Genomic DNA, 27102 nt, shown 5'->3' on the forward strand with positions numbered 1-27102 from the left:
TGGAGGAGAGCGAAAGAACCTATTCTCCAGAATATTTGGTTCCAGTAGAGTACTTTTCAAAGGCAGGGTTCCATATTCAATCAATCAATCAATTCATCCATCCATCCATCCATCCATCCATCAATCAATCATTCAATCAATCCACTGATCAGATAATTAAACATTAAAATCCATGTATTGCAATAGTGCAAGATTATTAGATGACTTGGAACCCCATTTTAAGGTAGAAGGATATCATCCGGTCAACTTTGACAGAGACACCCGTGGAACCGAAAAATTCTCTCGCATTATGCGCTCTGACGATAAATTTGCTCGCATTATGCGCCCTGACGAAAAATTCGCTCGAATTATGCGCTCCGATGACAAATTCTCTCGCATTATGCGCTCTGACGACAAATTTTCCCGGATTATGCGCTCTGACAAATTTGCGCGAATTGTTCGCGATAATACCAAACTTCTCCGGATTCTGAGAAGCATAGAAAGTGCTCCGGGAGCATTCCTGGAAGGCTCCGGCTCCGGGAATACTCAATATACGGAGTCCAGGGTACTCCGAAGTCCTGAGATAAAATTTACCCGAATTTTGAGATCTGGGGCTGAGTTGGCTGATCAAGAGAATCTCTAGGTGTACAGTTAGATAAAATCATAAATTAATGAACAATAACAGATAGAATACTATATGTCGTCTTTTAACGGCGTAGAATTGCAAAACAGAGAGAGAGCCTGTTCTACGACGCATACGTGTAACTCCTTTGGGCTTCTGCCTCAGAGTTATTGTGAGCGAAAACCCCTAAATTTTGGAAACACGACATCTAGTGTTCTGTCTGTTATTGTTAATTAATCTATGGATAAAATACTTTTAATATACTTGAAACTACTTAAATTTTTTAATATATTTTTTAACCATAGGACGTTTTATTCACCAATACTAAAAGCTAGACGCTTAGAAAAGGTTTAAGATATAATTCAGGGGTGGTATAAAAGGCAATGGCAAAGGCAATGGGGCTACAACCCCCCCCCTCTGAAAAAGTAAACATAAATTTCTGTATACACCTCTGATACTTATTTGAATCTTAAAATAACAACATTGGTTTTTAAACTAAAGATTTTTATCGAATTGTACAAGATAGATATATATTTGGAGAAACCTGGAGGAGATTGTACTAAAGATGCTGGTACAGTGTACAGTGTACAGCTTACACTGTACAAATTACAATCTGTACTGCATTTAGTACATGTGTTCTTTGTATTAAACCATGTTACAATTTTACATTAAATAAAAAGACATGTATCTATCTACTTCTATGTATTTTTTATTATATGTAATTTTGCTTAAATACAGGGTTATTCACAAAGGATGAGACTGTAAAGACGACACAAAACTAAAACAATATGACGATTTGAAGCTTGATGTTTGGTTTCTGCACGCAATTTTGTATTTTGATGGTTTATGGAATTATTAAGCACAGATATAGTCCGGGTTTGGCCTACAAGGAACCCTGAATGCCAATAAATAATAATAATTCTGTAGGGGGGGGGGGGGGGGGGAAAGGTTTAAATTTTTTTACCCCCCTAGAAAAATATCATGATGTATATCAAATTATTGGTTTTAGTTGGGTTTGATTTGCATTTTCCACTCATTTCTGGCATTCACAAACTCCATCAAATAAGGGCTTCATTTCATACCTTTTAGCTTTCACCTTGTTTTATATCCTTTATAATCTGTAAAAAAACTGAATTTATTTTAAGTAACATAAAACATAATAGTTTTACTCAAAGAGGAAAAGGATGTTACTTTTTAAAATTTTTAGAAAAGCTACTCTGCAAAACTTTGAAAAATATTGTCTTTGTTTATATTCTAATTTCTAATTTCTTAAATATTCTTGTCGTCAATGTAGTTTGTTAAGATCTTAAATAAATCTAATATGGAAATGACATTATTTAGAAGTAAAAATGTATTTTTTACTACCCATACCCTTTTTTCGTTTAAAAAAACATCTAATTGTAATGAGAATTTAGAATCATTTAGAATATGTTGTCTTAAAATCTGAAATATCTGAAATATCTGTACATTTAAATTATTTTCTCACAAAGGAATTGAGTCTTTGCCACAAACTCTGATTTTCTAATCACTATATCTTTGGAACCAAATGTTGCATACACTCGATATTTCAAACTTTGAATTCTGTAATTCAAGTAATCTGAGTTTAAAATATCAAAGGTTTACAACATCGAGTTCTAAGCACATTGTGGTTTAAATATTTGATTTTGTTCCAAATACTCAATTCCTTAAAAAATATTCAATTTTAAAATCAACCTTTTTTTAAAAACAAAAACAAAGTAACAACTCGCTATTCACGGCCTGAATAGTTCAGGGGTAATTACCTTCAAGATTCTGAGTGGGGACCCCCAGGATTCTAGGGGGGGGGGTAAATAACCCCAATAACCCCCCTTATTTACGCCATTGCAGTGAATGCAAGAATATTGACTTAACAAATTCCGTACAATCGTCTCTGATCGAAGTCTCATCCTCTGGGTGTAACCCTGAATATAAATATCAAATCAAATATATTAATATATCTGGAGGAATTTATGTAAGAAAGACACGGGGAAAGTTTCAGGAAAAAACCTGTAAATAAAATTTAGGGGAAAAGTAAATAAAGGTAGAGGAAAACCTGTAAATAAAAGGTAGGGGAAAACCTGTAAATAAAAGGTAGGGGAAAACCTGTAAATAAAAGTTAGGGGAAAACCTATAAATAAAAGGTAGGGGAAAACCTGTAAATAAAAGGTAGGGGAAAAACTGTAAATAAAAGTTAAGGGAAACCTGTAAATAAAAGGTAGAGGAAAAACGGTTCTTAATTTCCTTGAGAACAAACATTGGATAATTAATAACAAATTTTGAAAATTTAATCTAAATATACATAAGTTGAATACAATCTGTACACACCAGTCTCTAAAGTCTCATCATTTTCGAGCAACCCTGTGTAGTGAGTACAAAAAACACCCACATTTATATATCGATATTTAAAGATATCAAATATCTGGAAAAGTAATTTATATATTTTTCATTATCAATCATTCATATCTATTCATGATTTATCTCAAAGGATGAGATTGTAATCGTTTTTCTTATAATTATAGTTCCTGCAGTTGCAACTTTTCTTTGTCAAATAACTAGATTCGAATTTTAAAAACTGAATTTACTTCTCAACTCGTCAAATTCGAGAACTTTTTGTGTGAAATTTTAATTTTGTTGTTGGATGGGTTGTTAGGATTAAAGGGACTGTAAGCGTACTTTTAATTGCAAAGATGGCAATGCCTGATTTACAACGGAACCTCTGAAACATTCATCCGGTCAAAGTTCACATATGTGGAGGATACTGTCGTTTTTCTGACCCAATAGCTGTTTATTTCTGTACGTTTCTCTATAGATTTTAATAAACCAGAAATGCGTAAGTCCCTTTTGCAGAAAACTCGCAAATGAAAACAAACTGTTTAAGCAGCAGAAGAAACATTTTTTAGAATTATTTAATAACCTGGACAAAAAATTATTTACAGACTAATTTGCTGTTTAGGAACATATTTATAAAAATAAGTTATCTATGAAAGCAATAGTAGAACAGTAGAATCGATTATTTTATTAATAATATTACCTTTCCGGTTTCTATAATTTTATTTGCACATTTCTTCAAAATGTCGTCTTCACAATTAAAATAAAGAAAACCTCCACTGTGCGACCCTAGTTGAAGTCGTTGAAGGAATATGTATAAACCTGCAAGATTTTAAAATCAATTTTAATAACTTATTTAAGAACTGTACACCGTAAAAATGTCTCATTGGAATCAAAAGAATTCTCAAGTTTTTCTCTACAATACTGCACTTTCAACTTAAATATGTTACAAAGCCAGTCTCTCCCTTTAAAGAAACAAAAACATTGATATATAATTTTTACTTGATCAGACAAAGCTTTCAACGACACTGTTGTAAAGGAAGGTCACTTGAAATTACGCCTACAGTCCTTTTAAATGATACAAGTCTTAACGACTGAACCAATTCATGGGTTATCTGTAACATGACTTAGCCCACAAAAATTAACTACAACTAATAGCCCAACAAAAAATTTAATATAATAGATAGCTCAACAAAAAATCTACATTTATTGGATGTAAATGCCAAATGGGTTCTGAAGTCAAGACTCACAGACTTTTAATTTAGAACTTAAAACTGTGTCAAATAAGAAAGTCTAGACATTTTCACATTTCACTAATAAAAAAAAACAATAAAAGAAAATTATTTCATTTTGACTATAGTTAAACCCTAAATAAGTCATACATCGAAAGAATTCATCAAATGTCGTATTCTTCACTTTCTGATAATGGAATCTTGCAAATATTTAGTTTTTTTAACTAAATGATTATATGGAGCTCTTTAAAACTGTTCCCCCATATTCATGGCCATTTATCTATTTTCGCAAATACTGAGAATTACGTAAATTAGTATAAAACCCATTGAAAATTTGTCAAGACGACATTTGATAAATTTTTAGGATTTAACTGTATCTGAAAAGTGAAAAAATGAAAATTAAATCTTGTTAGAGTTAGAGCTTCTAGATATTCAAAAACCCAAAACACTTTGCATAATTTGTAACAAAAAATTGGATAATACAATATATATTTCAAAAATATCAAAATAATATCTAAAAAGATAAAGGTACAAATTTTATAAATGAAAAATATTATTTGCTTCTGTTCTAATGTCTAGAATTAAAAAAAATACATGATATACATTTTCACTATATACAGAGTGTCCCACGAAACATGACAGTTGATAAATAGTTTTGAATATCGTCTTCCATATACTGTATTATGATATTATGTAAGGATTTGGGTGTATACCGGGAAGTCTTAGCCTAGACCTTGAATTCAACCAGTTGTGTGGGGTGGATTCCAACCCAGGACCTGCAGACAATTATTGAGTACGGGTTTTAAAACTTGACTTTACCAGCTTATTTCCTACTTGTTCCAGGGATATATTTCTTCACAATAATATTTACTACTGCTTGATGCTTCTATAATCTTTTCTTCGTGTAATAAAACAAAATCTACTTTATCATAGTTTGTAGTCTATAACAGGGCTAACCTGTATTTAAACTGTATACTTTGACTAAATAAACAGTATAGTACCATCTATATTCCTAGCTTGTTGGTAGTGAACCTAGTAGTGATCAGCTATTCATAGACTCTAAATATTGAACTGAAGATAAGAGAATAGATTGTAGTAGAAAGGGAGTTGCTGTCTATAGACTCTGAGGTCTTGTAGTTTCGAGTTGGATTTGGAAGATTAGAGTTTGAGGCAATCCCCATTCTGGGACTTAACTGAGTTTTGTTCACTACTGAAGTAGTTTGAGTTTACCCGAGTTGAGATATTTTCTGGCTAGCTTTTCCTTTGAGCTCATTTTAGTAAAGGGACTGTGCTTGATATAAGAGGACGAGGATCCCCCACTTTTCATGGTGGCAAGCGGCCTGGGATAGAGAGTAGTTGGAAGGAAAAAGAAAATCCAGTTACTGAACCCAAGGGAGCTAGGAGGAGCCAGAGAAGATGGAAGAGTTGAACGAGATAAATCGGAGGCTGAGGGAGGAGGTAGATAGGCTTAATCAGGAGTTAGCAGCTCGTGGGCAAGGTGCAGCCCCGGCACCGGAAGGAGAGATAGATTTCCGGACCCGGGAGACCATCTTGCGAAGTGTTCCGAGATTCCTCGATAATGGGAGTGTACTCTACAGAGACCATGAGGTTAACATCAGCAAGTTTTTGATGTGTCGTACAGACGTGGTCCGTACTGATCGGATGAAGAAGACCATCCTGATGGAGAGCATAGCGGGCAAGGCTGTGAGCAGGATTAGGGATAACGCGCCTATTAATGAATGTTTCCGGGATGGTACGTTTGAACAGTTTGCAGCTTTGATTAGAGAAGTGTTCTGTCCAGATAATGAGTCCCTCCTAATCAGATCAGAATTTATAACATATACGAAAGGGAGGCAGCAAGACGTTCAATCCTACCTGACAAACAAGATGGCGTTGTTTAATCTCGCCTTTGCCCCTAATGAACGGTCCTTCAATACCCTGATGTTGCACGTGATTAAGGGGTTGCTTAACAACGCCGTCAGGAGGATGGTTCGGAGGGCCAACCCTAAGACTGAAGTGGCTCTCCGCGCCGCGGTCGTGGAAGCGACCGCGGCGGAAAGGGACGCCTGGAATGGCGGGTATAGCGAGAGTTCGTCAGCTGACGGACTGATAACCATAAGCTCTGCAAGGAGAACTATGGGAGACCTTCCAGAGGAGCCAGCCGGTGGACCAGTACCGATGGAGATAGATGCAGTGCAAGGGAAGGACGCACAATGTTTTAGGTGTATGAGGAGAGGACATATCCGGAAGGACTGTAGGGCCAAGAAAACTCTGGACGGGAAGGAGATAGTGGACAAGCCCCGAGGGAGAACATCAGACTCCAGAGGGAAGGAGAGCAAGTCCAAGAAGAAAAATTGTTTCAACTGTGGCAAGATTGGCCACTTCGCCAAAGAGTGTCGAGGCCCGAAGCAACAGAACAACGCTCTGGCAGAGGAACTGGACCTCTGGGAAGAGGGAGAAGAATCTGTGTCTTTTTTAGACAGACTGGCCCAGTGCAGAGGGGCCAGATAATTGCTGCAATACACCCCCCACCCCTCAAGTGCAACCTACCATTGAGGATCAAGGCTGGGAGTGAGCTGAAGGAGTTAGGTGGGTTAATCGATACGGGGAACAAAGTACGGTTCCCCCTTATCATCTCTGGACGGTTAGCTGAGTTGCTGAAGTTGAAGTTGAACCCACCCCCCTTGGGACTCAGGATTGGAACTGCAGCTGCGAAGGGTACATTAAGAGTGAAGGGGATAGGGTCCCCGGTCTCAGTACAGATCCAGGGACACAACAGGGTGTTCCGGATGAAACCTTTGGTGATCCAGAACCTGAGTCACCACGTCAACCTTGGGTCCTCTTTCCTCAACAAGGCCCAGTTGAAGCTGGATTTCAGTGGAGAGAACCCTAGGGTCATTGACCCTGACGGAGCCGTAACGGAGATGATTCACCAGATCCAAGAAGACCTGGATGTTAGCAAACCCACCACGCAGGAATTAGTACCAATTGTATATAAAGGGGTTGAGTTAGGGGGGGGGACACCCTAGGGGTATTGAGAGCAAGGGGATAAAGTCTGAGGGGGCTGGGTCCGAGGGGAGTAGGTCCAAGGGGGCTGAGTTGAGGGGGGGAAAGGGTCAAGAGAAGAAATCTGTAACCCGTTTCCTGATCCGGAGCCTCGAGGATGCTTGGGTCCAACCTGGAGAGATAGTGAGGGTGGAGGTAGCCGCCCCCAGGAACAAGATGAAGCTGTGCAAGGACAGGATCCCCGGAGTGTTCTCAATGGAACTGGGATGGAGAGGAGAACCTGCGTGGAATCAAGGTGAGCAGGTTTCCAAAATATTAAGAACTGCTAGTGCAGAAATTTCATCTCAATTATTTCAGGAGCCCGGAGCATTGGCAGGGAGATGTTTGGCTATCAGCAACAGGTCCACCCAACCCATCAGGTTGAGGCCAGGACAGGTTATTACGGAGGCAGAACTAGCCGGTGGGGAGGATGAAGAGGTTTGGGCACCTCCTCCGGCACCTGCAGTCAGGAAGTTAAACCCTCAGGAGAGGAGGGAGCAGCTGTGGAAGGAATTGAAGCTGGAGCAGAAGGAAGTACTGACCAGCAACCCTAAGTTAATGAAGGAGGTCAAGGAACTGGTAGCCTCCTATGAAGATGTGTTTAAAACAGAGGATTGTCCGTTTGGTCAAACTGGGTTGACCGAATGCCGGTTGAGAATGAAACCAGGTACCAAGCCAGTAAAGCAGTCACCAAGGCCTTTGAACCCTAAGGATGAAGCTGACCTGCGTGCTCAGCTGGATATATGGTTGGAACAAGGAATAATAGAACCTTCTTCATCACCCTGGAGTAGTCCATTGGTAGCCGTGAAGAAGAAGGATGGGAGTACAAGGTATGCCGTGGACTTCCGGCAAGTCAACAATTGTCTTATCAGTGATGGTTACCCTCTACCCCGGATCCAGGAAACCTTAGACAAGATGTCAGGAAAGCGGTTCTTTAGTACCCTGGATGCGTCAGCAGCATACTGGACGATCCCGATGGAAGCAGAATCTAAGGAGTACACCGCATTCAGTACTCCCTGGGGACTATATCAATTTTTGGTGATGCCTTTTGGTCTGTCGTCAGCTGGGGCAGTATATTCGCGGTTCGTGCAGCAAGTATTAGATGAGGGAGTAGACCGGAGAGATGTCGATGCCTACCTGGATGACATTGCAGTGGCTACAAAGACAGAAGGTCAGCATGTGGAGAGACTTAGGGAAGTTTTACAACGCCACAGAGAGACCGGGATCAAGTTGAACCCTGGCAAGACGGTCCTCTTTGAGAAAGAGGTGGAGTATCTGGGACACAGGGTGTCTCAAGAGGGTATCTCAATGGTCCCGGACTATGTATCCCGAATCTTAGAATGGCCAGTCCCGGAGAATGTGACTGAACTCAGGAGAGCCATTGGATTTCTAAACTATTACCGGGCGTTTATCAAGAATTTCGCAGAGTTGGCTGCACCCCTGAATGAGAAGAGGAGTCTCAAGGGAGAGTTTGTTTGGACCCAGGAGATGGATGAGAGTTTCCGGAGGTTGAAGGAGGCATTTAGGGGTGGGCCAGTGAGGGCCTACCCACGGTTCCAGGAAGGTGGACCACCATTCCGCCTAACCACTGATTTTTCTGGGACAGCCTTAAGTGCAGTGTTGTCACAGGAGCAAGATGGAGTGGAGAGGTTCATAGGGGCTACTGGGAGAAAGACGACTGCCGGAGAGAGGAACTACCCTAGCCATAAGGGTGAGTTAGCAGCAGCCATAGCGGGTATCAGACGTTATGAGCACATCCTGAAGTACGCCCCGTTTGAACTTTATACCGACTCGTCATACTTGAAGCATTTGAGGACCCTGAAGAATCCCAAGGGGATTTTGGCACGCTGGTTAGAGGAGTTACAGCAGTATTCATTCAGAGTGATACACAAGCCAGGGAGAAGTAACCTCAACGCAGACGCGTTATCCAGGAGCAATCATCTGCCTGCTGCTACCCAGGAAGAGGAGGATGAGCAGAGGGTGTCCTCAGTAGAACCGCAGGAGTTCTCCAGGGAGAAGGTATTACAAGCCCAGGAGAGTGACCCCGATCTTAGGGTAGTGGCGGGATGGGTCAGGACAGGGAAGATACCCCCGAAGGAAGAGATACGGGGCAAGGGAGAAGAGTTACTCAGATGGAGGGAGGTTACTGGAGCAGTGAAGTTTGACCAGAGGGGGATCCTGGTGCTTCCAGCCACTCAACCCGGAAGCAAGGTGCCAGTAAACAAGGTATTGGTCCCTTTGGCTTTAAGGGAGAGCGCTTTCCACTTTATACACGCCCACAAAAGTGCAGGGCACTTTGGCGTGAGGGCAAGTATGGAGAGAGCTAACAGATACATCTACTACCCGGGGTTGAGGAGGGATTTCCAGACCAGGATAGCACAGTGTGGGGAATGCCTGGCAAAGGAGAAGACAACGGATATCCATAAAACAGTACATAAGCCAAGAGTGGCTAGCTTCCCATTTGAGAGGTTGTACGTGGATTTAGTAGGGCCACTGGGAGACGGACAGTCGGGGCCCAGGTACATACTTACCGTGGAGGATCACTTTACAAGGTGGGTGACAGCGGTCCCCATCCCTAACAAGGAAACTCAGACAGTAGCCAGGGCACTGTTGGACCGGGTGATTTTTATCTACGGATGTCCCGAGGAGATACACTCCGACCAGGGAAAAGAGTTTACGTCAAAGCTATGGGAGGAGTTGATGAATAACCTGCAGATAAACCGGACCATGACCCCAGCGTACAATCCACAGTCTAACCTGGTAGAGAGGTTCCACCGGGTATTAGGTCAGATGCTGAGGGTCCTGTTGGAACGAGATGACCCATCCTGGGTCAAGCTAGTGGGAATTTGTGTATTTGCCTATAATACCAAATTGCACACAAGTACAGGCATGACGCCGTACGCAGCTTTGTTTGGGAGAGAAGCGAGATTACCCTTGGACCTGATCTTAGAGAACCCGGCGGAGAAGTACGAGAATACCCAGGAGTTTGTGAAGGATGTCCTCAACAGGACAAGGGAGGTATATGCATACATACGCCGTAATGGCGAAGCCGTGATCCGGCGTAATTCAAATTTATATTCGGGGAACCAGGAAGAGTGGGAACCAGGCTGTTTAGTCTGGTATTGCAGCCCCAGACCGGTACCAGGGAAACCAGACAAGTTGGTGAATGCTTGGCGTGGGCCTTTCAAGGTGGTCCGGCGCATAGCTGAGGTTTTAGTTGATATCTGTCCTTCCGGCACAGAAGGGAAAACCTTGAGGGTACATGTGACACGCCTGAAGAAGTATCAGGCCAGCTCCAGGACCGTGTTGAAGGACACCGTGGATGCCGACATGGAGGGTGAGGAGATAGCAGGAAGTAGCCGACAAGATGAATTACCTAACTCAGTACGTGGTGTACATGGGTTTGGCAGTACAGGCAGTTAGTGCGTTCATGTTGGATTACACGGATTGTGTAAATCCAGCTAAGATTCGGAGAGTGGGTGTTAACGTTTGCCACGGCAATATGGAACAACCTAGCTCAGCAACCCAGGACAGTAACTAGGCTACAAGGATATAAGTGCAAAATCAAGGAGAGCAGGTTCAGATACTTCTGTGGGGCTTTTTCTCATCAAAAGGTGGCCAAGGTACCCACGATACAGCATGATGTGTTGGTTTCAACCGAATGGTGTAGGCTGATGAGTACCCAGAGGCAGTTTCGACCACCAGGTAGCAACCAGATATTCGACATCTTGATCGACCAGACTACTTACGTTCAAATTGCAGCAGCAGGAGAACTCAAGGTGGCGGACGACAGGGTCGGATGCAGGGGAGAACAAATGCACACCGGCAATGGGTTGGTAGACGACTTGATGGAACTGGTGGAGTATTCTATTCTGGTGGAGTCTGAGGAGTTTGTGGCCCTGGGCCAGTTGGTGGAGAGTAAGAGTGATCATGTGGAACTTCCATGCAAGCTGAATTCAGGAGGTTGTGAGACGGGAGACGGGACGTTCATATATAGTTACACTCCTACCTGTTCATTCGAAAAGATACAAGTATTCACGGGCACACGGGTGATGGGCTCTTACCTGGTAGATGAGAAGAAGGCCATTCTGCTCAACGTTACTGGAGTAACGATGGCGCCACAGGAGTGCGGCAGCGTGAAGCTATTATCCACCAATTATCCAGAACTGTTTGCGGCGGAGTTGGTAGATGTGGTTAGTTGGGGGACTTTGCATCCAGCAGATCTCCATGTAACTATTCAGGAACGAGTGAGAGAAGATTACCTCGCCTACAAGCTAGAAAGGCGGATGCAGTCGGTTCAGGAGATGTTAACAACTACAATATGCCAGCAACAGGTGACCGGGTCTGAAGAGATTCCGCAGAGGTTACCTAACGGGCAGTATGCCTACAGGAGAGGAGATGTGCTGTTTGTATTGTCTTGCGTACAGAAACGGGGAGCGATTGCAGAACTGTCCGCCTGTTATGACAAGATACCGATCGATCAGAATGGGCAAGTGTGGGTAGATCCTGCTACCAGACTTCGTACCCAGCACGCTACTCAGTTGCCCTGCTCCAGTAAGTTCCCACTAACTATTCAGGTATCTAATACCACTTGGGTAGCTGTTACACCGGCACTGGTACCAGTAGCAGCTCCGGAACAGCTCACACTGGAGGAAGATAACGCGGTGGACCATCTGGACATGTCTGTTAGCGGCCCATATACTGAAGCCGAACAGAGAGAATGGGAACAGATGTTGGAGTACCCTTCCTACCACAAGGCTTTGTTGAAGTCAGTTACCATAGGGAGTTGTGTGGAAACCGATTCCTGTGCAGCGGGAGTCAGTGACTCCATAACAAGGTATGACCTGACCGGCTTAACAAGGAGTTATGAGGAACTAAATATCTTCTCACGAGTAGATAAGGCGATAAGAGAGTATGGGGATTATCTCGCGGCCTTAGTCCTAGTGATTATGGCAGTTCGGATGATTGTCCACGTGTCCGTCATGGTGATGGCGTATCTACAAGGAGGACCTGCTATGGCCCTAGCCATAGTTTTGACTACTTGTTGTGGAGCCAATGAGACGCTGCAGAAGATGAAGAGAAGACGACATCGAGCGGAAGAACTTCCGTTGCAAGTTCCAAAGGCGGACCCGAAGGCGGAGACATCCGCCCCTCTTTTACCTACTCCAGCTCCCACCGTATCTTTCCAAGCACCATCAGGACGCAGATTTCTTTAACATGGGGATTTTCTTTTTCCTCAGGGGAAGTTTTATATTTTGGGAGGGGAGTCAAAATAAAAAAACTTGAGGGGGATGTAAGGATTTGGGTGTATACCGGGAAGTCTTAGCCTAGACCTTGAATTCAACCAGTTGTGTGGGGTGGATTCCAACCCAGGACCTGCAGACAATTATTGAGTACGGGTTTTAAAACTTGACTTTACCAGCTTATTTCCTACTTGTTCCAGGGATATATTTCTTCACAATAATATTTACTACTGCTTGATGCTTCTATAATCTTTTCTTCGTGTAATAAAACAAAATCTACTTTATCATAGTTTGTAGTCTATAACAGGGCTAACCTGTATTTAAACTGTATACTTTGACTAAATAAACAGTATAGTACCATCTATATTCCTAGCTTGTTGGTAGTGAACCTAGTAGTGATCAGCTATTCATAGACTCTAAATATTGAACTGAAGATAAGAGAATAGATTGTAGTAGAAAGGGAGTTGCTGTCTATAGACTCTGAGGTCTTGTAGTTTCGAGTTGGATTTGGAAGATTAGAGTTTGAGGCAATCCCCATTCTGGGACTTAACTGAGTTTTGTTCACTACTGAAGTAGTTTGAGTTTACCCGAGTTGAGATATTTTCTGGCTAGCTTTTCCTTTGAGCTCATTTTAGTAAAGGGACTGTGCTTGATATAAGAGGACGAGGATCCCCCACTTTTCAATTAAAGGATTTTTGCAGTTTATCAATTTTACTACAACATGACTCCCATATAATATTTCTATTATTGTCTTTGGTATCAACTTAACAAATTATGGAAGAAGACATTCTAAACATTCTAAACATTCACCAACTGTCATGTTTCCCTTTATATACAGGGTGTCCCACGGAACAAAACTTGAAAGTCGTCTTTGATCTATGAAAATAGTTGCGGATAAATTCGTCAACCTGGAACCTACTGTTGTTTTATTCATATCTTTTATACAATAATTCCAATATTCCCCTTCTCCTGCCAAGGGCGTATACAGAAATAAATGTAGGGGGGGGCAAGATTTGCGCGAAGCGCAAAAAATTTTTTTGCCCCCCCCTAGGAGCTCCTAGGGGGGGGCAAAATTCGAACTGTAAATTCATAACACTTGGCTTCTTGGATATCAGGCATAAGTATAAGATACTTAAAAGGCACACATACAGTCCAAATAATTACCTTCTAAGCATTGTTTCTAAAAAATCGACATTTTATTATACTTTTATAGGTATATTTAGTATTTAAACTAGAGATAGTAAAAGACATTTTTGAAAATAAAAACTTAACTTAAACTTAAATTCTATGAGATGAAAAGAAGTACAAAGGTCCAGAAAATAATTATGACTTGTAAAAGTTTCTGTTGTGAAAAAAAGTAGGAGTACAATTGCTGCAACCAAGAATGAATGATAACTCAAGGCTTATAAATAACAGTATTTGCTTCATGATAATTATTAGTCAGCAATTCACAGATACCAGTCACAACGGCAACTTTTAACAGACTCACATCACATCACTACTAAACAAGACTAGCATATAATGTAAAGTGTGTGAGCTGTACAAATGTATGCAGACTGTGTGTTCTCTGAACCCAACTAAACTCTGTGTACTCTGTGAACTTAAAAGTTAAAATTAGGTTAGGTTGGTGAGGTTAACTTGGTTACAGCATGAGCACTGCACTGTAATTATATATATTTTAAAATTTTGATTTTTTATAATAATCATGAAAAGCAAACTTATTTTTTTTGTGTTCTTCACTCTTCAGTTAAGATTTGAAAAGTGTGTAAGGCTTGCAGAATTCTAGGGGGGGGCTACGCCCCCCCCTTTACAAGTCTAGGGGGGGGGCACTGCCCCCCCTGCCCCCCCCCCTGTATACGCCCTTGTACTCCTGCCATTTCCAAAATGTGATATTACCGGAGATTTCATTCAGATTTAATATACCTCAGCTTTCGACCTATACCCCCTTTCATTTTTCCTTTACAGTCCCTTTAATATAAAACCAAAACTGCAACTTGTACAGACTGAGCTGGTTTTTTGTGATTTAATTCAAGAATTCTATTTTTAAAATTGGTTTCGGAATGAGTGCTGCAAATTATCTCAAAGATCATGAGACGATTTTTAAGTCTCACAGTGCAGTCGCCCACATAAGTCGAATCTTTTATGGGTAACCCTGTTTTTTTTATCTACGGGAGGGGGTTGGAATATCTTAAAATTTAAGTTGAAAAAAGACGACATTTTGAAAATACTTTGTTGGCGTTGAATTGGTGTCTGATGAAACCCGTATAAAGAAAGAAAGAACTTAGTTAGAATTGGTATGCTGGAGAAATATGATCTTGGACGGATTTTGCTAAATTTTTTTTATTAATTTTATTATAACAGGAGCGCTTCACCCCTTCACTGAGTTTAACTTGCTGGAACGAATTGTTTAAAGAAACTGAAACATTCTGATATAAGTTCTGATATAAACTACAGGTTTAGGTTGGACTTGGATCACAAGAATTTCAGACGGAACCAGTTCTCATTTTCTCCAGTTATAACTTGTAATTGCTTGACCTGAAGAATTCAATTTAGCTCTGATTTTCTCCAGCTTTAAGCGACACGTTGAAAACCTAAACCTTAGACATATCTTGAGCTCTGATTTACTCCTGACTTAAGCCAGACCTGGAGAATCAGAACTTTGGACCAATCCAGCTCGATTTACTTTGGGGTTAACTTAGAGTCTGATGGAGCTGAACTAGAACTTCGGACATATCTATACCAAGATTAAGCTTGACTTGGAGAAACTGATTTAGAACCTCGGACGTATCCTGCTCTAATTTTATCCAGGTAGTAGCTGAGAGGTGGGAGGACGAGAGGAATCTTCAGAAGTATTGTTAATCCAGGAATATAGAGCGCATACTAAAAATAATATAATATAATTTTAAATAGTATAATATCTTAATTTAAAGGTTTTTAGGTAATAGATTATCAAAATTCATAAAATGTCATTACTTTGAAAGATTTGCAGTCTAATCTGATTTACAAATTAAAGTCTCGACATTTAAACTGATTTTCAAATCAAAGACGACATTTACCTGAAAGGAGGAAGGAATGCCGCAACTCGGTCCGTTTATGTACGGCCAGCCGTAGAACATGTCATGCGCGCACAGAAACAGTAATGAAGTCCAACCTTGAAAATGTTTTAATTAATCATTTATCATTACGAATCTATGATTTATTATGAGAAAACTACCTTTTTTTCAAATATTGACACAGGCTTGTATATTTTCATGGCTAATGAATATCTTTTTTCCAAAAAGCCCCTAATTAGAATCACAGCGCATAAATGCAATCTCAGCTGTTACTTCTTAAAACGAGATTAAATCTTTGAAAAAACACGTGAAAGCTTACCTAATCAGGATTAAATCTTCTCCCCCTGAAAACTAACCTAAAGTGCGGATTAAGTCATCTAAATCTCCTGAAAACTAACTTAATTAATCCGGATTTAATCTCATAAAACCCCTGAAAACTCACTTAGACCGGAAATAATCTCCTGATAACTCACCTAGACTGAATTAAGTCTCCTAAAACCCTTTATAATTGACCAATAGACCGGATTGAATCTCCTAAAACTCCTGAAAACTCACCTAATCCGGATTAAATCTCCTTGAACCCTGAAAACTAGCATAATCCAGATTGAATCTCCTAAACTTCTTGAAAAAAAACGAGGCTTAGCTGAAGTTCAGACTAAAATTCCTGAAACCTCTTAAAGCACCCCTAGTCTACTTTGAAATAAATCTAAAACCCCCCTAAAAACGCACCTGTTCCAGATTGAATATCCTAAATCTCCTAAAAAATCACATAGACCAGATGGAATCTCCTAAAACCCCTGAAAACTCACTTAGTTCGGATTAAATCTCCTGAAACCCATGAAAACTCACTAAGACCAGATTGAATCTTCTAAAACCCCTGAAAACTCACCTAGTCCGGATTGAATCTCCTAAAACCCATGAAAACTAACCTAGTCCGGATTAAATCTCCTAAAACCCATGAAAACTCACAAAGACCAGATCGAATCTTCTAAAACCCCTAAAAATTCACCTAGTTCGGATTGAATCTCCAAAAACCATTGAAAACTGTCCTAGTCCAGATTTAATCTCCTAGAACCCTTGAAAACTCACTTAGTCCGGATTGACTTTCCTAAAACCCCTGAAAACTTATCTAGTCCGGATTGAATCTCTAAACGACCCTTGAAAACTGACCTAGTCCAGATTAAATCTCCAAAAACCCCTGCAAATACCTAATCCGGATTGAATCTCCAAAACCCCTTGAAAACTGACCTAGTCCGGATTGAAACTCCTTAAACCCCTGAAAACTCACCTAGACCGGATTGAATCCACTGAAACTCCTTCCAAGACAAGGTTTGTGTAACAGAAGGAAGAGAAGATATCCCGAGGATAACAACCAAACCAAACCCAAAAACTCCTGATTACAAAAAGATATCGATGATTTCGAATTCATAATATTTAAGCAATTATAGCGATTGTATTTGATGTACGTTACAAATATACGTGTATTTAATGTACGTTACAAATGTACGTGTATTTGATGTACGTTACAAATGTACGTGTATTTGATAAACGTTACAAATGTAAGTGTATTTGATGTACGTTACAAATCTACGTGTATTTGATGTACGTTACAAATGTTCGTGTATTTGATGTACGTTACAAATGTTCGTGTATTTAATGCACGTTACAAATGTACGTTTATCTGATGTACGTTACAAATGTACGTGTATTTGATGTACGTTACAAATGTACGTGTATTTGATGTACGTTACAAATGTACATATATTTAATGTACGTTACAAATCTACGTGTATTTGACGTACGTTACAAATGTGCGTGTATTTGATGTACGTTACAAATCTACGAGTATTTAATGTACGTTTCAAATGTAAGTGGATTTGATGTACGTTACAAATGTACGTGTATTCGTTGTACGTTACAAATGTACGTGTATTTGATGTAAGTTACAAATGTACGTGTATTTGATGTAAGTTACAAATGTACGCGTATTTTGTGTACGTTACAAATGTAAATGTATTTGATGTACGTTACAAATCTTCGTGTATTTGATGTACGTTACAAATGTAAGTGTATTTGATGTACGTTACAAATGAACGTGTATTTGATGTACGTTACAAATGTACGTGTATTTAATGTAAGTTACAAATTTACATGTATTTGATTTACGTTACAAATGTATGTGTATCTGATGTACGTTACAAATGTACGTGTATTTGATGTACGTTACAAATGTACGTGTATTTGATGTAAGTTACAAATTTACGTTTATTTGATGTACGTTACAAATGTACGTGTATCTGATGTATGTTACAAATGTACGTGTATTTAATGTACGTTACAAATGTACGTGTATTTGATGTAAGTTACAAATGTACGCGTATTTTGTGTACGTTACAAATGTTCGTGTATTTGATATACGTTACAAATGTACGTGTATTTGATATACGTTACAAATGTACGTGTATTTGATGTAAGTTACAAATGTACGCGTATTTAGTGTACGTTACAAATGTTCGTGTATTTGATATACGTTACAAATGTACGTGTATTTGATGTACGTTACAAATGTACGCGTATTTTGTGTACGTTAGAAAGCAAATAGTTTTACTGGAAACTCTTCAAATATGACAATTTCAAGTTTAAATTAAGTTTTCTGCTTTGAATGTGACTTTTAAATAGCTGATTTAGTGATTTGGCAAAGAAAGCAAAAAGTTTATAGTTGCAGGCAATCATGAATATAAAGAAACAGTATAAATTCCCTACAGTCGTCTCATCTGTTATGGGTAACCCTGTATATAAAGAGATATAATCTGGTTGGTAAGCAAATTATTACTCTAATATAAAAAAATTACAAATGTGAATGACCTGTTATAAGAAAACATTCTCCTCTCCAGTCCATCTTCTCTGTTCCGTAGATTTTAACAGTGTTATTTAAAGAAAGGGTCTTGGGTCCCCACCCCTCACCCTTCATGAGAGGGATAAATGCTTCCTCTGGTTCTCCATATACCACTCCTTGATACTGTGGGGACATTATAGCTACCGATATACAGGCCTAGAATATCAGGGTTTAAAGGAAGTGTTCCCGAAAAATAAAAAACGGTATAGAATCTATTATAATTAGTTTATCAATCAATCAAATCCTTTAAATTTCAATTGACTACTAGAGTAATATTCGATTAATAAGGTTTGTGTGATTAGGATATCGGAGGTATTCTAGCTGAAAAAAGAGTGCTGGGAATTGTCTAAACACTATGTCACCTCATGTTTCCTGGATTTCAGCCAGAAAAATAAGAATATCTCCGTCATCCTTGAACAGAAGGTTTAAATTTTATAAACGTATTTGACACTAACATGAATAGCTGCAGCAAAAAGCATGAGGAGTCCAAGCTGTTTTCTCATCTTTAACCATTTATCCAACCAGTTCGGAAATCTGAAATTAAAACAATAAATTTATTTAGATTTTTGATTTTTAACAATTTTACAAAAATGTACAACAAATTCTATGTGGCAATTTTTAGCTACAAATGCATTGAGTCTTTGCCACAAACTCAAGTTTTCTAATCCCTATCTTTGCAAGTGAAATTATTCGATCCAACTTAATTCAAAGTTTGAAATATCTCTGGTCTACGTCTATTGGGAAGCAAAGAGATAGGGATTAGAAAATGGCAGACTCAATTCCTTTAGCAAACTTTTCATTTTTTTCTGACTGCAAAACACAATTTTTGATTTGAACCCTTATACAGTTTTTTCCTCTATGCGTATAAAAATATAGTATTCTTTTAAAAATTAAATTCTATATACACGTGTTATTCTGTCTTTTTATGACGCAACGTGGCTTAATATTTTGCTACAGTGAGAACCAGAAAACTCTAGAATAAGAAGATTTTAGATAGGAAGAGCTAAGCTGTTAATTGACAGCTTTTCTTTCTTTCCATGTTTATGTGTATCCATGCTGTTTGAAAGCTTGGTAGAAATCAAAATCAAAATTTAAAGTTGTCTTTATTCTATAGATATAAACGAAGACGACTGTAAGTTGGTATTTAAACTATCTCCTTTGTTACAACATCAAATATACACTTAAGTATAGCTTTAATGACGTTTCCATATTTCACAGTTTTCTGGTTCTCATTTTATTATATTTTGTAAACCAAACCTTGAGTATTTTGTCCCTCTGAAGATCTGAACCCAGGCAGCAATGACTCCAGGTAGATAGCAGAGTGCTAGGCTGACCAGCGCGTGAACAGCCAGTGTTTTATTCATATTATCCATCGGAATATGATTCCATAACTCCCACAGAAACGTTTCACTCCAAGTAAGAGGCCAGCAAATCTGGAAAGAAATTTAAGAAATTCGCCATTTTGTTTTGTGTTTCCGATGTTTGGTTTGGAAAAATAAAGAAGATGGCCGCTATTTTTACAATCTTGTTATGCAATGTTTAAAGAATTTCCGTTTCGGGAGACCATGCTGTCAGCTTTAGAATAAAAACACTAAGTCATTTCTTTTAATTAAGTTAATTTCCATTATAGTAGATTTTGTTAAGATTTGATAAGCTTTAAACTTTTAACAACAACATGACAAAAATTTAATTACATGTAAACAATCAATTTCTATACTGTTCTATATATTGAAAATATTGAACCAGGCTTTTAGGGCGCTTCGCGGACATCTCCTATTTTAATTGTGAACCCGTTCTCTTTGTGTACAACAAAACAAAAAAGTTCGTGGATTTAGGACCAAAAAACTTTTATTTTTGCCTATAACTTATTCAATTTTTAACCGATTTTTATGATTTAACATTTTGGAATTTAGTGCTTCAAGACGGATTTGTTGGTATTTAGTAACCATATCGACATATTTTGAAAAAATAACTTTTAAGAAAAACGTGATTGCGCTGCATGAATTTGTAACTGAGAAAAAAAATTACATTTTTGTTTTGCATTTTATTATAGAAACTTTTAAGACACATGGTGAAAGGATCTGTCCATTTTTATCAAAAAACTGCCAAATTCTCCCACCCTTAATTCTAAGTTTATTGGGTCCTGCACTTTTAAAGGAAAAAATAGCTAAAATTGTGATTTACTACCAAGCGCGGGAAAACGCTGGTGTTCTCACTCTAGTATACAATATAGATTACAAAAATAAAACTGTTGAATATAAAGACGACATCTAAACAATCCCTATATTTTAAAATTTTAGTCTAAAAAGCATCTACATATTCAACATTTCATTGTATACAAAAACCAACCTGAACTGAAAACTTTAGAATGTGATATCCTTAATACAGATTGGTTAAAAAAATCTGGAGATTAATAACAAGAGGAGAACAAGCATTATTTAATCTGGAGATTAAGAAAAAGAGTGGATAAAGCATTAATCTTGATATCCACCATTCAAAAGTTCTCAGCTCTGGACATTCAGAAAATTTGGAAACCACAGAAGGACTTTATTTAAGTACCTGAAAAACCCATATTTATTTACAGTCTTAAAGCATGCTAACATGAACATGAACTCCGTTATCAAATAATCTAAGTTTAAAATATCAAAGATTTATATGCCATCAGGGATTTGAGAATTTGAGTTTGTAACAAATACTTAATTCCTTAATCAGATATAAAGGAATTGAATCTTTGCCACAAACTCTGATTTTCTAATCCCTATATCTTCAGAACACAATGCTGTAGACCTTTGATATTTCAAACTATGAATTCTACTAGTACAAATGATAAATATAAAAGGTTTACATTATCATGTTGCATAGATATAGAAAATTTGAGTCTGTAACAAAAAACTCAATTCCTTTCATTGTTTTGGTTATTATCTCAACTCTATAAACTTGAATACCTGGAATTTAGCGAATGATAAAGCGTATAGGAACACAAAGAGAATAATGTTGAGGATGAAAGGAACTTTCCATGCTGGGAACACGGAAACAGGAATATCTTCTATTGTTCTAGCTGCAGTGAGAGCTCCTAGATCTACGGGAACAAACCCTGCTCCTCGAACCAGATCTGAAACCTTCTCTTTAGACTCAGCTGAATCACCAGCGATGTAAACCTGAAGAAAAAGCATTCCAAGATCATAAAAGGTCATAAATAATTATATAAATTTTTGACTGATAGATCAAAAAAAATTTTAGATTTAAATTTTTAAAAAAACGCGAGTTGATCAGTGGGCACATCTTTCAATTGTTAACTATAAACAGTCGATTTCATTTCACTATGCCAAAGTTTGACCCTAGGAGAAGAGTTATTGAAAAAACAATCGTTTTTTTGTTAAGTTTTTCTCTTATGTAAATTTTGAGTGGTTTAATAAAAAAACTTTTACTGAATACCGTTTTAAAATTTTGGAACTTTCCCATCGCTATGCATGTCAATGTTAAGAGCCAAGGTCTCTCATGAATGATCATGAAGAATCATGTTAAATAAAGTATACAGTTCCTTTAAATACTTAAAAATTAATTTACCTGTTTACTCCCTTGGATACCCCCGGACTCAAGAGCATACGCGGACAGAACATTAAATCCTTTCACCACATTGGAGTTAGGGAACAAGCTTGACAAGTACTCAGCTTGGGATCTGAAATCAAGGATATTATAAAGGATTGATAAAAGTCAAGGATATTAGAAAGGATTGATAAAAACCAAGGATATTAGAAAGGATTGATAACAATCAAGGATATTAGAAATGATTGATAACAATCAAGGATATTAGAAAGGATTGATAACAATCAAGGATATTATAAAGAATTGATAATAATCAAAGATATTAGAAAGGATTGATAACAATCAAGGATATTAGAAAGGATTGATAACAACCAAGGATATTAGAAAGGATTGATAAAAAACAAGGATACTAGAAAGGATTGATAACAATCAAGGATATTAGAAAGAATTGATAACAATCAAGGTTATTAGAAAGGATTGATAACAATCAAGGATATTAGAAAGGATTGATAACAATCAAGGATACTAGAAAGGATTGGTAACATTCAAGGATATTAGAAAGGATTGGTAACAATCAAGGCTATTAGAAAGGATTAATAACTATCAAGAATGTTACATAGGATCCATAACAGTCAAGGATATTAGAAAGATTGATAAAAATCAAGAATATTAGAAAGGATTGATAACAATCAAAGACATTAGAAAGGATTGATAAAAATCAGGGATGTTAGAAAGGATTAATAACAAACAACTAAAAATATTTCTTTACAACTGCAATAATATTTTCAAAGGTTAGCAAAAAATAAAAGGATTTAATAAAAAAAAATTCAAAGGAATTGAGTTTTTGCCACACACTTTTCTGAAACCAATATCTTTGCAATCTAAAGTCGTAGACATTACATATTTCAAACTATTAATTATGTTGGATCAAATAATCTAAGTTTTAATAGCAAAGATGTTTACCATCAGGTTGCAAATATTTAGGGATTAGAAAATTTGAGTTTGTGACGAAAACTCAATTCCTTTCAAAAAATTTAAAACCTAAGATATTTTAATAGATTAGAAGTAAGTTATTTTAAATCAAGAATAAACTATGGATACTTTTCATAGAATTGCAGAAAACTAGGAATTTTGAAAAGGATTAATAAAAAAGTATTTTTCAAGTAAGTGATTCTATAGAAACTATATAAAATTTGTCTTATTTCTAGAATTTTAAGTTATTTAAAAAAACATTTTACAGAATTGACAAAACCAGTATTTTAAAAAATAATTTTGTCATTTCATGCTGGGGCCTTGTTAAAGGGACTGTTTGTGTTATTTAAGTGAATCTGTCCGATTCAAAACCCTTAAACATTTATCTGATTAAAAATGTCCGTATTTTTCTCGCTTTAAATTGATTAGTTTTCATTGCGGTTGTTTTAACTAAATAGATCATCAAGTTCAATAGGTGGCAACAGAGAAATGGACCAATTATACACGACGTCACAAGTGTCAAATATAACAAGGAAAACGAAATTTTCTCCCATTAGTTGACATGTTTTCCAAGATTAAATAAAAGTGTACAAACAGAAAATAAAGTAAAAATGCACTTATTTTACTGTAAGATAAGCACTTTATTCTAAAATTATCACTGTTATTGACAATTTTGTCAGACACAAAAACTGAATTGACTCTTGTGACGTCAGAAAACAGCTGTACTGAGAGTTTACAAATTCTACGTTGCCATCTATTGTACTAGAATCTGTTTGGTTCTACCTAAATGAGTTTTAGCATAAGCATGGAAGGACATTGACAAATAATCTCTGTTTAAGTTTTAAATAACTACTTATAACACTGTTTATTTTGGTTCGCAGTGTCAAAAAGTTTTTGGACAGAAATTTTTACTTTATCAATAATGTTTAAGCCTTTTCAGATTTAATTTTGTCCCGAGCTTTAGCGAGGGACAAAATATAATCTTAAAATGCGAGAACCTTCGAGATATAGAGAAAATTTAAGTACAAAAACTTTATAGCACGTCGTACCAAAATAATAGTGTTATAGGTAATTTTATGAAACGTTTGTAAAAAATACTTCGGAAATATCCTAAATTTTTTGGAAAAAATCCGGGAACCAATCAAAACTTTATAGCACACGTATAAAGTACTGCTAATTTAAATTTATAGCATGATTATTACTTTATAGCACGTTTATTATCAAATTCACTATGAAGTAAGTAAGAATGATAAATTACACAATAGTTTTATAAAAACGATATTTTATTAATGCCAACTCTGATAAATGTTTATAATACAAGCAAATAACTATTTAATGCAGCTAGGGTCATTGGAAATTAATCAGACAGTCCCATTAATTATTCCAGTATTAACAAGCATTTAAATCCTTTTTTTAAACCAATACATATTTAAAATAATTATCATCTTAAGCCTGAACTTTTGAAAAGAACAGGTCTAAGGAAAAAGTTTAAATACCAACAAAAATCAGAACAGGTTTTGGGAAAAGGAACTGAGTTTTTGCTGCAAACTGATGATTTTTATCTCTATATCTTCGCAACCCGTTTCTTTTAGATCAAAAAAGTATTAAAATTCGCCTTTAATTTACGCAGCACTCATATTCAATATATTTAGACAATTACCGTTTTTATTGCTCAAAAAAGTTTATTTTATTTTTTCTTACATAACTCATGATATTTAATCTTAAATTGAAGACATCATGGAATTTCCAATTTTCTAAATAAACACACTTTTTTACTGGAGGGTAAAGGGGGGTGGGGGTTCTGATACTTACATAGGTTCAGGATTCCGTATTGCAGTTCTGTTACTGACATCTACTAGAATCTTGTCTGTTAGAAGGTGTGCTGGGATGGTGTGATAGAATCCTTTAGGTATGGCTATTATGATGATATCAGCCCGACACGCTATCTCTATACTGCTCACTTCTACTCCAGCTGGTATCAGAGATCTAAAATATGTTTAGGTATAGCTATCATATGATGATATTAGATAGAAAAGCTATCTCTATACTACTCACTTCTACTCCAGCTGGTATCAAAGATCTAAAATATGTTTAGGTGTAGCTATCATATAATGATATTAGATAGAAAAGCTATCTCTATACTACTCACTTCTACTCCAGCTGGTATCGAGATCTAAATCATGTTTACGTATAGCTATCATATGATGATATCATAAAAGTTAGAAAAGCTATCTCTATACTACTCACTCCAGCTGGTATCAGAGATCTAAAACATGTTTAGGTATAGCTATCATGATGATATTAGCAAGACAAGCTATCTTTAATCTATACTGCATAAAATCAAAGCTCTGAAAACCTTGATCTAATTGATTTATAAAAAAATATAATTTCTAATTTAATTTCTCTATAAAACTAAAAGTGACTGGAGTATTTTACGAAGCTAATACTAAGAATGCTAATTACAAAATTAAATACTTTTTTAAATTGAATAAGGGCGATATTATTCCTATAGATGTTCAGATAAAGACTTAGAGACCACTGATGTGAATCAGGCATAATAACAAAGTTGGTTTATTCAATACTAGAAATTAAAGGCGCTTCGCGCCCATCTTCTATTTAAATTGTGAACATGTTCTTTTTGTTTACATTTTAAAACAAAGAAGAAACAAATTTTGCGGATTTTTGAAAAACAATTCGCGGATTTTCAAGAATTTAATTTTTTTTTTGCCGTAGAAACCCCCAGGCCACCCATCTGCAGTGTCCACAAAAAATGTCAGCCCATTCGGTCCAGCCGTTTGGCCGAAAATAGGCAACATATATATGAATGTCTTGTTATATTATATTGAAGATTTTCGAGTTTGTTCAATCAAACTAAAAATGTATTTTGGGACATGATAAGATAAATTCTGAGCTGAACAGAGCGGCTAGAAAAAGGAAAATAGTAAATAGTAATATAGTTCAGCAGTTTTGACGTTTATATAATACAAACAGACAAAAAGACAAACTGCAAACTGTATAAAGATATGACGCCTTTTTCAGAAAAATTTTGAAGTATTATTTTTGGATATTTGAATTCATCATCCTTACAAAAATAAAGATGGTTGTCATTGAATACAGGAGACTAGAGACTCAAGAGGCCCCAATTTCAGGGGAACATATTTACAAATGTAAATAATTTAAGAAAACACCTTCGTCATTCTTCGGGCCAGACAAAGAGACAGGTTTAACAAGATCACTTTCATGCTTGAACAGTTTATAAAATAAAATATAACAAACAACATGGTCGGCTGCAAAGAGCTATGTGTAATATGAAGAGTAAGCATTGGGTTTATACGCAAACCAGACGCCTCAATTGGGTTCAATAAGAAGCCATAGAATGTCGTCTTTTCTATAATTTAAAAAGACTTTAAAACTTTTTAGGAATTTCCATCACCAAAAACTTTCGTTTTTTACATAATTTGCCGTTAAAAATGCATTATTATCTTTTTAGATAAACTTTATCTTAAAACAGATTGTAATGTAATTGGTTAAAAATAATTTGGCTTTTTCGGGCCTTGCTCCCATTACTGGCCTAAAATTCTGCTTTAGACTATTTCAAAACTATACATCTAGCAAATTTTATTTTAAAACATTTGCTATTTTCATACAAATGAGATGCATAACAAAATCATAATTTTAGCTTTATTTTAGCAGGAGAGCATCCTATCCTATCACTGATTAAAACAAATTTAGAAGTTTATAACCGTGTCGCTATTTTTCCACAATTTTTAATTTATTTGAAAACTAAAGTTTTAATGTTGATTGTTTGAATTTAAAACAATTAATACTGCAGCCAATGACGTCATATAAAAGTGTACAGAGTGTACACACTATTCGGATAAATTCCTATTGCCCTATCTACTACTATTCTACCGTCTTTGGTTGGCTGTTTTTTTTATTCCATAGAAACTGATTTCAAAGACCCCCTCAAATACTTATAATCAAATATAAGACCGCGACGAAAGAAAAAATAATTTCATGTCATTCTTTGAAAAATTGTGTGAACTCATGTTATTTTCACGTGACAAGGCAAGAAAATTGCCGGAAAGAATAGAACTATATTTCTATATATATAATAATATACTAGATATACTAGATATATAATAATATACTATATATACTATATATA

The 27102-nt window shown here is 36.9% G+C and overlaps 1 protein-coding gene and 1 long non-coding RNA gene across 2 annotated transcripts in view; one reads left to right on the plus strand and one right to left on the minus strand.

Moving 5' to 3' along the window:
* The first annotated feature begins 226 nt into the window (after positions 1–226).
* Positions 227–1296, plus strand: LOC111695782 (uncharacterized). The gene is made up of 2 exons (XR_002763938.1): positions 227–622; positions 1124–1296. It is a non-coding gene; the product is annotated as an uncharacterized LOC111695782 (long non-coding RNA).
* Positions 1297–15211: 13915 nt separating this feature from the next.
* Positions 15212–27102, minus strand: part of LOC111695786 (metalloreductase STEAP4) — a 21923-nt gene continuing 10032 nt past the window's right edge. Inside the window, exons 5-13 of the mRNA XM_023465227.1 lie at positions 24747–24920; positions 21984–22095; positions 21362–21574; positions 19674–19849; positions 18872–18950; positions 18386–18572; positions 16809–16913; positions 15524–15618; positions 15212–15347 (exon numbers count right to left, since the gene is read on the minus strand). Of these exons, the coding sequence (XP_023320995.1) occupies positions 15213–15347; positions 15524–15618; positions 16809–16913; positions 18386–18572; positions 18872–18950; positions 19674–19849; positions 21362–21574; positions 21984–22095; positions 24747–24920 (1276 nt within the window). The 3' untranslated portion in view covers position 15212. The remainder of the gene's footprint in view (positions 15348–15523; positions 15619–16808; positions 16914–18385; positions 18573–18871; positions 18951–19673; positions 19850–21361; positions 21575–21983; positions 22096–24746; positions 24921–27102) is intronic.

This window comes from Eurytemora carolleeae, unplaced genomic scaffold (genome assembly GCF_000591075.1).
Source record: "Eurytemora carolleeae unplaced genomic scaffold, Eaff_2.0 scaffold76, whole genome shotgun sequence".
NCBI lineage: Eukaryota > Metazoa > Arthropoda > Copepoda > Calanoida > Temoridae > Eurytemora > Eurytemora carolleeae.